General features: G+C 40.9%; 1 protein-coding gene across 1 annotated transcript in view; it reads left to right on the top strand.

Annotated features, from left to right (window-relative positions):
- LOC144818792 (N-acetylneuraminate-9-phosphate synthase-like) overlaps positions 1–4961 on the top strand; it is a 145327-nt gene extending 140366 nt beyond the window's left edge. Inside the window, exon 6 of the mRNA XM_078676548.1 lies at positions 4465–4961. Within this exon, the coding sequence (XP_078532674.1) occupies positions 4465–4671 (207 nt within the window). The 3' untranslated portion in view covers positions 4672–4961. The remainder of the gene's footprint in view (positions 1–4464) is intronic.
- The last annotated feature ends 7466 nt before the right edge of the window (positions 4962–12427 follow it).

Below are 12427 nucleotides of genomic sequence, written 5' to 3'. Positions count from 1 at the left end.
CACGGAAAGGCATGCGGAGTCTGCTTGGGGGTCCGTTGCGGGCCCCCATGGACTCCGGGGGGTGGGGGGTGCACATGAAGGTATCTGTCACATTGTGCTTTGAAAAGCACAACATGTATTTTTAGCATTTCGGCGGGGTGTGCTTTCAGCACCGCCCGCCACAATGTTAAAAATACGGGATGGGCCCGCCACTGTGGTGGGCGCATCCTAATTGCCCCCACGGGACCTCCGCCCTTATGGCGGGCAGTCCCTTTTACCGTCCACCTGCCATCCTAATGATGCCCATAGAGTCATGGTCCAGCAAGGAAAGTGTTAATATACACATTGCAAGTTTTTAACTCAAGGTCGAATGTTCTTATTTCAGGAAATGCTTGCCTTACAGCATGTAATGATAGAAACTTGATATAACATTTTGATCCTTAAAATTAGACACTGTTCAAATTATACAATGTTCTCTTAATCAAAGAAGTCAAAGATAATATGACGAATATACATCAATCAACATTGGCAATATTCCCTAAAAACTACATTCTAATTTAAATACAACAAATCCCTTTCCCCCGAGAATCATCACCCCAATGTTTAACATCTCTGACATTCTACAATTGTTTAGAGCCATCACTAGTGGCGGGGCTTCTGGTCCTGACAGCATACCAGCTGACATATTCAAACTTGACATGGAAGCATGGCTCAAATATGTACATACCATTGCAAATGCTGTTTCTGAGGGTGCACTAATCCCAGACTCTTGGAAGGTGGCTGTGGCGCTCCCAATTTACAAAAAGGGAGATACATCACTACCTGGCAACTATGGTCCTATTAGCCTAATTGATTGCATTCAAACGGTCATTTGCAGTTGTGTCCTTTCCTAGATTCAAGACTGGATTGAGGTGGAAAATATTCTCAGCCCTCTCTAAGCTGGGCTTCACTGTAAAATCTTGACTATAGATAAGGCTTTTCGTTTCCTGCTCATCTATTGAAAGATGGTGGTAATCAGCGAGGGCAACCTTTATGTTGGCTTGGTCGATCTAAAATCTGCCATTGATCTAATCCCTCACTGTAGTCTGTGACACGCCCTCAGAGACCTGGGTATGCCCCCTGATATTTTCTCTCTTGTAATACAGTAACATAGTGACAGTTACACTCAAAACTGCTGGGGTGTTGCAGATCAGCTGACTGAGAGAGTCACAGTTTCCAGGAGTGTGTGCCAGGGCTGTCTATTGGCCTCAACTCTGTTCCTGTTGTACATCAACGAAATTGTGCTTCTTCTGCACAGATCCACCTTGATGCCCCTTCACTTGCAAACGTTAAAACTCCCATCCCCTTATTCACTGATGACACCCTTTTGATATCCAAGACCCCGAGCGGACTACAGAAACTCCAGACTTTCTTTGATGAGCTCTGCCAAACCCGGGGCTTGGAAATCAACATGTCAAAAATAGACTAAGGTTTTTTAATCCCTACAAATCCTTTAAATAGTGTCTGACACAAGGCTTAATTCCACTATAGAGGGGGATTTAATTTGCCTACTTAGGGATAACTCTTTCATCCAACTTGTCTTGGAAGCCCCACACTATCAAGGGCGCTCTGAAGCTCAGACAGGTTGCAAGAGCAATTCTAAAAGAACGATATGCTTTAACAAACTCGTAGCCCCTGCCCTTGAAATTTACAAAGACAAGGCCCTGGGCTCTTCTTTGTATGGGTCGGAACTTGAAGGGTTTCCCCAACATCAATGATATGATTGTCTCTAAAAATAAATTAATGTGAGCAATTGCCCTTTTGCCACCCAGTCCCCCGTTGCTGCCTCTATTCCGGTAAACATCCATCACAACGCGGTCAAAACACCGCGGTGCTATTACGACTCATCTTTTACAACGCAAGTTGTTACCACGACTTGCGCTGGAGGGCTCTCTAGACTAAGGAATAGTAGATTACTATTCCAACACCTTCCCTACTGTACGTAGGCTGGAGTTGGAATAGTAAATCTTACTATTCCTAAGTCCAGCACTCTACAGCGCAAGTCGTGGTAACGACTTGCGTTGTAAAAGATGCGTTGTGATGTACCACGATCATTTTGATCATGTTGTTACATCATACAACCTCTATTCCAATATCTGGGTGTGAAATGATTGAGGGTAATGCTTGGTAGCATCCCCTCCTATTTTGGAGAAGATTCTAGACCACTCCCGAGCTCGCCCACTGTGCCATTGCTCTACAAGCTGTCATGGTTGCAAATTGCTTTCATAAATCTCCTGGTTGATGCACATCAAAGGGCTGCTCCTCTCTCTTGGCATGACAGCTTCATGGGAGGCCCCTGCCGTTAGTCATCAACACCCTAAAAAATCACTCAAACAACAGCACTGGCTTAGCGTAATGGTTACAGACACTCAAAAAGCTACCAGTACTACCATGTCGAAATAATTTGTTGATTTTAAGTCCTCCCGTGGGCTTGAGCTATTTTGAGATTTCATCACTGTACCATTGGATAGGAAGCTGTACTTTCAATTTAGAGTCAGAGCATTGCCGCTGAGAAATCTCACATCCAAATAGTCTGCTTCGGCATCTTCTGACTGCCTAGTGTGTAAACACCAAATTGAAACCGTTCCTGTGTTATCTTTGCATGTCCAGCCTATGCACGCCCTCGCTCATTTTGGTTATCACCAGTATGCAATCAGTTGGGCACGTGTAGTAATTCTAAGGCACTGCACACCTTTAGATCTGATTGCTGGCCTCTATTTGCTTGTGCAGTCACCAAGGGCCTGATTCACAAAGGTAAAATAAGACAAAAGTATGACTTTCAGTATTCACAAAGGGCATTTACTACTCATAAATGCCCTTTGCGAATACCGAAAGTCGTAAAGTTCAACTTTTGGTATTCACAAGTAGTAAATGTCCTTTGTGATTATCAAAAGTCGACAGTTTGTTCAAGTGAGGCCGGCTTTGACCTATCTTCAAATGCTATCCCCTCCCACAGTTTGCTTGGGGTTTGCAAGCTTTTTAATAGGGGCCATCAGATACAGGAAAAGCTTGTCAGCTCCAGAGTCAGTGTGTTCAGTTACTTAATGTGTACTTCATGAGATAGATTTAATATACTCTGGTCATTTATTTATTTATTGCTTGTTTGTACTTTATATTGCTGCTCTGTTTGTATACCTATAGATGCTCGATGAATTTGTAAATTGGGATACCTTTTTATCTGTGCTGCATATAGTATTTTTAGAATATAATTTTTTAATGATTTTTAAGGTTATAAGTACGAATGTCTTGTAACGAACTGTGCTTTTATGACTCTTAGCTGTCGAATAAAGTATCTTTTGACTTGACTTGACTTAACTTTCATCTCAGTTTACTTTTGTGAATCGGGCCCAGTGTTCCTGGGGGCTATGTGGATGTTAAGGAGGAAATCCCTGGCTCCTTAACAGAGCTAGGGCGGCCCATGGCCGACTCTCTGGACTTGTTTCTATTTTGATGTATTCCCAAACCTGTGGGGCAAGGGGCATTGCGTAGACAATGTACCCGACGCTCAAATTGTATTTATATGCCTTGTTGTTTTTTATTGTCACTGATATCTAACGCATTTAGTGTAATACAATGTCTAAAAAAATTATTTAACAATTTTTACTTACGATAAAATGATTTCATTTATGTGGTATTGTAATTTTATTGTGCGCTCATTCGAGCTTATCTATTCACTATGTAGATATGTGTTTTTATTAATAGTTTTATGGCCCTAGTTGCTGAAATTTTTTTTATTTGACTTTGACATGAAGAAAAATCAAGGAGTTGAAAATCAAGTTAATAAATCTTTGAAAGTAAGAACAAAAAATACACCAAATAAACATGCGATGAAAAGAACAGCCTTAAACTATCAAGTGTTATCTACAGATTTGAATTTAACAGATAGTCTGTTTTCCGTTTCCAAAACAGCTGACTATTTTCCACTTCTAACGACCTAACAGGGTGAATGGGTGTACAAGGAGTGTCATGGGAATGAAGGGGGTTTTCAGTGCTAAGTTTGATACCCATTGTGCTTGCCAAAATTGGATGGGGATGCTTTGACAGTGGAGTGCTAACAAGATACCAGGTAATGGACCTGACGAGAGGAGGGAAAGGGCTCGCAGGCATGTGTATCAGGGAAATTCTATGAGAATCAGAAAAGGACAGAAGAGGAGGGTAGTGTGAGATGCAAAGAGGGATGACGGATAGATGGTCCCCAATGACGAGAGTTCAATAAGCTCTATGAAATAGAAACTCAAGGAGTTTGGACTTACAAATGTCACATATACAAACCAAGTACAAAAGATCCTTAGGTAGGTTTACAGAAGAAACAGAAAACAGGAATGTTATCATAAGAAAATTACGTTGATTTATACATCTGCCAATGTTAAAGATGTTTATCAGATTATGATTATGTGTGGCATCAAACACAATGATACATGTTTGTCCATCTTTGGTATCTTGCAGCTGGGAAAATCTGTAGTTGCAAAAATGGACATTACGGCTGGCACTGTCCTCACCTCCAACATGCTCACTGTGAAGGTGGCAGAACCTGCTGGCATTCCTCCTGAGGAGATCTATAGTTTAGTGGGAAAGAAGGTCAAGAGAGATGTTGGGGAAGATGAAATTATCACCAAGGAGACAATAGAAGACAACAATAAAAAGTTGTGCTAATGAACACAAGAAGGACTTTAAGAATTTCTCATGGCTTAGAATTGCAGTGTATAGAAAGTATTAGAATTTGATAATTTAAACTGCATGTTTTAATTTATATTCTGATTGTTGCATTATGTATACTTTATATGTTGGAAAGTTTCTTCATGAACGTGGTTTAAAATGAATCTTGTTTATTATAAAATTTATGATATTATTTATGTAGTTTGCTTTGTAATACATGCTGTACAGGATGTGGAAACTATCTGTTCTTAAAAATAAATAAATAAATAACCACATTGTAAAAGTAATCCTGTGCATGGTTTTGTATTCAGAGTCTGATGAGAGGAGTGATATTTTCTCAAATTTTGTAAAGTGGGACCTAAGGCTCATACTATTAAAACCAAAAAGAACGTTTTTTTAACAAGAGTGATAAGACCAGGGAATTAACAGAAAGTGTGGACTTTGAAAACATCCGGTATCAGAAGCCATTGATACACATCCAAAGTAGGCAAGAGGAAAAGAGAATCAGTGGGACAGATTCAAGAGTCAGAACATAGAAAGCAGGACAATTCTGAAATATTTTCAGCAGTAACATCTAGATGTGGGTTCACGCAAGACTGACAGTATTAACAAAGAATGTATATCCCCAAGTAAGGCAACATCAGGCTGGGATATGGAAAGAGAAGAAGTGGATAAAAAAAAACTCCTGGGTGCTCTGAAATAAATTAAGATCCCCCCTGCCCCAACTGTCCGGCAATCCACCATCTACTAATTGGAAAGTCTCTTTATTTAAAGACAGAATAGACGTCTTATGGCAAGAGGCTATAAGAAACAATCCCAGAGTGATCAAAAGTGTGAGGCTGTGGCAACAAATCTAAAAAGGCTTGGCAAGCTAAGGACAAGCAGAGAGTAGCCATTCGAATAAATACATTTCTCACTTTTAGAGATGTTAAAATCTGTGCAGATGGGGAGGCCACAGTGTGAAATATGAGCTCTGAAGAAATGACAGAGTAGTTTTGTTTTGGTATTCATTTCTTTGTACACTCACTGGTTCTAAGAGGAGCTTTCTCTTACATCTTAGTGGGCTACTAACTGAACCAAGCCACACACCATGATATTAGGCGGGAATTGGAAGCTGAGACAAGACCCACTGTTGAGAAGAATGAGAAGACTCGACGAGAGTGCCAATAGCGACAGAGAAATTATGAGGAGAGTTATGACAGAATTAGGAAATAGGGTAGTATGAGTTTTTTTATGTATTTTCCTCATGGGTGCGGATTGCACATCAGTTTCAGTCACCATCGCAAAAGAGATAGGATATTGATTGATATAAAGAATGTTATGAATAGTAGAAACCAGGGAGGGGGATTTAAAATACTCAGTTTCTGATGAATCCAATAGTTCCACAGTGAGAAAGAGAGAACATTTGGATAATATGGAATTAAAAATATTCCCACGTGGAGTATGATTAAAATGACAACTACCCTCTGTATTCCCAGGTACCATATGACAGACCCCCTGTTTTGAAAGAGCGCATACTTTACAATTGAAGTCACCTCCCCGAAATTGAGAGGCAAGATGGCTGCCGTGCGGGAGGCTGTGTAGTCAGCTTGCTCCCTCGCTCCTGGCGTCCTATCGTTTTTTCGTTGAAAAAGAAGGAGAAAATTTGGCCAATTGAACGCTACGGATATCTGAAGTTTAACGGGCGCATTTTACCTGGCAAAACCGTTGAACAGTGCCGGCCAGCTGCTGGATTCATTATCACCGCCGTGGCTGTTGACCGGGGTCGCGCTGGCAGCGCCGGGCTGGGCTGGGCTGCTCGGAAAGACGGAAGCGGAGAGCGGAGCTCTTTGGTGTATGAAAGCGGCTTTCTTTTTCACTTCTGACCGCGCCAGGCTGGGCTCCTTGAAAGACGGAGACGGAGAATGGAGCTTTCTGGCGTCTGAAAGCGGCTTTTTTTCACTTCTTAATCGGAGGGCTGGATCCGATTGCTCCCGGCTGGTAGGAAGGCGTTGACCACCTCCGAGCGGGCTCTAGCAGAGGGGAAAATGCATGATAGACGCTGATCCCATCGGAGTCTGGCTTGAACAGATTATATAAAACTCACATAATCACGGAGAAACAGGGAAAGAAATAATTATATCGTGTTGCTTCAGCACGCAGTAACACTAATCTGCTACAATCTGCTACAAACTATCCCTGCATCAGGCGGAGTTATGTAAATGTGTAAATGTAAATGTATTTCGATTTATATAGCGCACTAATCACCCAGGGGTCTCAAGGCGCTTGCTTAGGGAACCCGTCCTGGTATTCCCCTGTGAGATACCCCGGCAGTGTATTCACAAGGTGAAAGCCAGGCATCCCGCCGCGAGGGGCCGTAGTGGAGATTAAGCAAGCTATTGCCCAGAGTCGCAGAGTGTGACCCCGTGAGTCGAGTAGGCACCGGAGCGAGAATTGTCGAGTCCGTGGAATTTTTGAGCCCGAGACCCGCCGAGGCGGGGAATCGAACCCTGGTCCACAGCTGATCTCAGCTTCCGGGTCTGCCGCCTCTAACCACTGAGCCACGCTTCTCCACCTGTGTTGCTGAATTTTTTTGAGTTTAATCGGCGGTCTCCGCTGTGGCGTGCTACACTTTGTCTGTGCTGGGCACAGAGTAACGTTTTTCCTGGCAGAGGTGGCTCACGGAAGAAAAAGAGGACACCGCTTCCACCTTCTATTACCACACGTAGTAACAGGAAAACTGGCCTTGGGTCTGAACTGAGTAACGTGGTGCAAGAGAACGAGAAGATTGAGATGGCAGAGGCAGCGCCACTGATCTCTGGTAAAAAAACCATCACCAAACAGGGTAAGAACTCTAATAAAGGGGCTACTGCTAAATCTAATGAATCTATTGGTATAAAAAGCCCAGCATTGCAAACTTTACCAGATTTGTTTGAAAAGCATGCTGCAAGAAAGAAAGTAACTGACACTGATAATCGAAATACTGATTTAGCTGACACAACTGCAGCACAACCTACTAATCAACTACCTGTAAACGGTGATAATCAACACAATCCTAATAATTCTGCTATTGTGGCCACTACTCAGTTACCGCTCGATTCATCAAGGAGGGGTGTTATGGGACTTGTAGTTCCAACTCTGGGTGGTGCTATTATCAATAGAGCATGCTCTCTTCCATCGCTGGCATTACTATTGAATGAAGCCCCAAGTGAAACACGAACGGTGAAAGAAACTATTGTTCAGCAACATAATCAAGAGCTCCCTGAAACTTTTTATTCACTATCAGAACTCTCATCCGATGAAGCGAATAAAGATTGGGCAGATCTTAGTGGCGAGAGTCTATCCTCTGTGAGTGAGACCAGTATGAGCCCTGATAATATCAACGCGGCTACCATCATAAAAAAGAAGCGGAGAACAAAGAGACCTTCTTGTACAATGAGCCAAGGGGTTGCTTCTAATTCACCAAATAACACGATTAATAACACGAATCACCCATCTTCTAAATTTATTGCTTCAGCTGCCCATGACACCCTGGGGTCTAGTCACAACGTTATGCAGGACCCTAGTTCACAGCAGGAGAATAACGATGAGATTACGTTGAAAACAATATTCGACACCATGATGTGCCATAGAGCAGAGAGTAAGGCTGAGAATCAACGCACGCAAATGACATGTGCTAAAGTAAAAAACGCAGTCAGACGTGCAATTAAACTATGCTCAGAAACCGCTGACAGGGTCACCGAAGCAGAGGCCAGGATAGCTGTACTTGAAGAAGAATGTATGGCCCAAAGACAAGAAGTGGGAGACTTCAAAGTACAAAAGGATGACCTATCCGACAAATTAGCTAGCTTGGAAAACCAGGCCCGTAGAAGCAACTTGCGTTTTTTGGGGATTCCTGAAAATAAAGAAGGAGGGGACCCGAGGAAGTTTATTATCAACTTATTGAATGATGCTTTTCCAGAAGTCACTGATTGGGACTGGGCTCGGGAAATACAACGAGCACACAGGTTCCCATTTATAACAAGGAAACCACGACAAGGTCAGGAAAATTATCCCAGGGCCATTTTGGTGTCATTCAATAATTTCCTTGCCCGCGAACTGATATTTGTAAAAGCCAGACCAGATAAGAAAGCGGATGGTCTAGGCTGTCAGTTTTTTGTGAGACCAGACTACTGCCAAGCGACTGTGGCTCAACGATGGCAACTGAAACAACTAATTCCTGATTTCCAAAAGAAGGAAGTAGCAGTATTTTTGCAGGGTCCTGCAAAACTAAAGACAGTATATAAGGGCCAAACGAAATACTTTATCTCTACTATCAAAGCTAAAGAGTATTTGGACTCTCTCTGAATAAATGAGAAGGACCGCAATGTATAGTAGGACAAACCTAGAATCTGGGCGTAATTATATTGTTTAATAATTATTCAAATACAGGATTATTATATCCGTTATCTATGTATTCTTTTTTTTTTGTTTTTCTGCTTCTCTGCACTTCCTGTACTTCCTGTACTTCCTTTTCAGCTTGTCTCTTCTCCTTCCTTTTTTTTTTTTTTTTTCTCTCTTTCTCTTTTCTTCTCTTTTCTCCTTTCTTACTTTTTCTTTAGTTAGGGACGCCATGGGTTAGGGACACGGCATCCATACGCTTCAGGAACTGACAGTTCCTGTTCCTCATGTAGTGGGGAGGGTGGGGGGAGGGGTTCGGGGATTAAGGGTGGGGGTGGGTAAGGGTAAGGGTTGGTGGCGGGGGTGTAAGGCAGAGGTGTTCAACGCAGGGATGATTACAAGGTATTTAAATGATATCATCGAGGAACAACTATTTGTGATGTTGGTCGATAAATTTCTTTTTTTTTCATTTCTGATATGTATAAAAAGGTGAAAATATGTACTATTAATATTAATGGTCTTAATGACGTCAAGAAGATTGCTATGTTTCGAACAATGCTTCAGGTGCTGAACATCGATCTGTTATGTATACAGGAAACCCATATTTCATGGGACAAACGTTTTCTTTTGAATAATTTGGGACTGGAAGTTTTGATTACCTCCAAACAAATGGGTATCAAAAGAGGCGTAGCAATTTGCATGCGAAAAGGAGTAGGGAATTGTATAAAAACATTTTCCGATAAATGGGGCAGATGGGGATTGGCCGAGCTAAAAATTGGAAGTTGTAAATTTACCTTATGTTGCATCTACGGCCCTAATCTAGATGACGCCGACTTGTTTAATACTATGAATACAGAGTTGTCAACTTGGACTCAACCGATTATAGTTTGTGGAGATTTAAACATACATATGTCAGCTAGTTGGAATATTCGATTAGCGAAGAAATACACGGGCCGAAAGGTTAAAACTTATAAAGCTCTTAGAAATTTAATACTTAGTAACGGGCTAACTGATGTCTGGAATAAATTTCATTATAATGACCCCGGATATACTTTTTTCTCTACTCCTCATCAAAAATTTGTCCGCTTAGACTATTTTTTTGTATCCTTAGTTTTTTTAGAAAAAATTCATATTGAGATATTACCACAAGTTATCTCAGATCATAATCCAATAACGGTTGAGATACAATTTTCTGTCGACTGTCAAAACCTCACTAGACCCTGGTCATTTCAAAGAAATCTATTATTAGATGAAGATTATCTTCAAAATATGGTCAATATTATTAAAGATTATTTTTTGATAAATAACGACACTGCCTCCCCACAAGTAGTCTGGGATTCTTTTAAATCTATTGTACGGGGCGAGACTATTAGTTTTGCAAATTATAAGAGGAAAAAAAATCAAACAGACTTCAGGGATAAGCTAAATAAGATTAGGCAGATCGAGTTGGATTTATCTATCGCATGCAAAAATAAGGCTAATATAGAGGATGTACAAAGGCGACTAACCATTGAACGCTCTGGTCTCCGCACACATATTGCTGAAGAAGTAGTGGCAAAATTTAAACAATATAAAACGGAACGCTACGAACTAAGCGAACGTACGGGAAAAATTTTAGCACAGCGCTTACGACAAAAATCATCTTATAATGAAATACAGTGCGTTAAAGATACAAATGGGATTCTCTGCGAAAGCAGGGAAGGAATATTAGCGGCATTTCAGGGCTTCTATAAGATGTTGTACAATGACTCTAATAACGAAATCGACAAGACTCTTGATCCCATAGACTATTTCCAAGTCACTAACCAACCTTCTTTGTGTATAGATGATATAGATCTATTTACTAGCCCAATAAGCTGGGAAGAGATTGAAAGGGCTATCATGAGTCTTGCAGCTGGTAAAGCTATGGGGCCTGATCAGATTCCCCTCGAATTTTATCGGACATTTAGATTTTTTGCTGAAACCAGAGCTGATTAAAATTTTCAATGTAGCGTTTCAAGACAAAGCTCCTGATTCCTGGTCTATAGCTACTATAGTTGTATTTGTTAAAAAGAACAAAGATCCAAAAGAATTAGGTTCGTATCGTCCTATTTCTCTGATTACAGCTGACAGCAAGATCTACTCTAAAATTCTTGCAAATAGATTAAACGATGTTATGCCGGGTTTAGTTTCTAATATTCAACATGGGTTTATTAAGCAAAGGGACACTACAGATCATGTGAAACGGGTTATCGCACTGTTGGATTGGGCTCAGGCAAAGGAATCCCCAGTCGGAGTTATTTTGCTTGATGCTGAAAAGGCGTTCGACAGAGTCGACTGGGGGTTCCTTTGGTCTGTGCTAAAATGGAAGGGTTTCCCACCACAATTTATTAAAGCTATACAATCACTTTACTTTAACGCACAGGGTGTAATAAGACTAGGTACGGATATTTCTAACCCATTCTCGATCACTAGGGGGACCAGGCAAGGATGCCCTTGCTCTCCACTTTTATTTGCACTTTATTTAGAACCTTACTTGAATAGACTAATTACAGAACCTGGTATTCCACCTGTTCGTCTTTATGAGATAGACCACAAAGTCTTAGCTTACGCGGACGACGTGGCCATTGTAACCTCTGACTCCTCTTCTGCATTACCTAAAATAATAGAAATTGCAAGCGAATTTGGCAAGCTGTCCGGATACAAATTAAACATCTCAAAAACCCAAATTATACACTCTAAAACTGGTATACCTACCGATATTCCTATTAACGATACTGCTACATATCTCGGTGTAACTATATCATCGAAAGTAGAAGATATTGTTGGAATCAATTTGGATCCATTACTCACATCCACTAATAGAACTTTAGAAAGAATAAATAATTTACATTTATCTTTATTTGGACGGACCAATGTTATTAAGATGTTGATTTTTCCAAAATTTCTTTATTTGTTTCGAACCATTCCCTTATTTTTTTCTATGTCTCTTTTCAACAAAATAGATAGGATGCTGTCTAGGTTTCTATGGGGGTATCGTCGTTCAAGGAGATCGCTAAAATGGTGCACCTTACCGCAAGGATCTGGCGGGCTGGGATTTCCGAATTTTAGAATGTATTATTGGGCTATAACTCTTAAAACAATTAAGGTTTTATTATTTCATGATCATGTTAACGAAACCTTTGCTTCACCTTCCATCTACGAAATGCTTATGGGTACTCACGCACGCCAATGTTTACTGATATTCATGGAACAGAGCTACTACAAAAAAACAAAATTTAAGGTTTTTCTTTCTGCTTTTTTGGTTTGGAGACAAATTAATAAAGCTTTACGGATAATTCCAAAATATAATTTTTATTCACCCATCTGCTGCAATATGTCAATATCCGATATCCCTGAAGATATCCCCACGAAT

The sequence above is a fragment of the Lissotriton helveticus genome, chromosome 2_1, assembly GCF_964261635.1.
Source record: "Lissotriton helveticus chromosome 2_1, aLisHel1.1, whole genome shotgun sequence".
NCBI classification, from domain to species: domain Eukaryota; kingdom Metazoa; phylum Chordata; class Amphibia; order Caudata; family Salamandridae; genus Lissotriton; species Lissotriton helveticus.
Note: the sequence above shows the minus strand (reverse complement) of the source record. Positions and strands in the feature narration are given on the sequence as shown.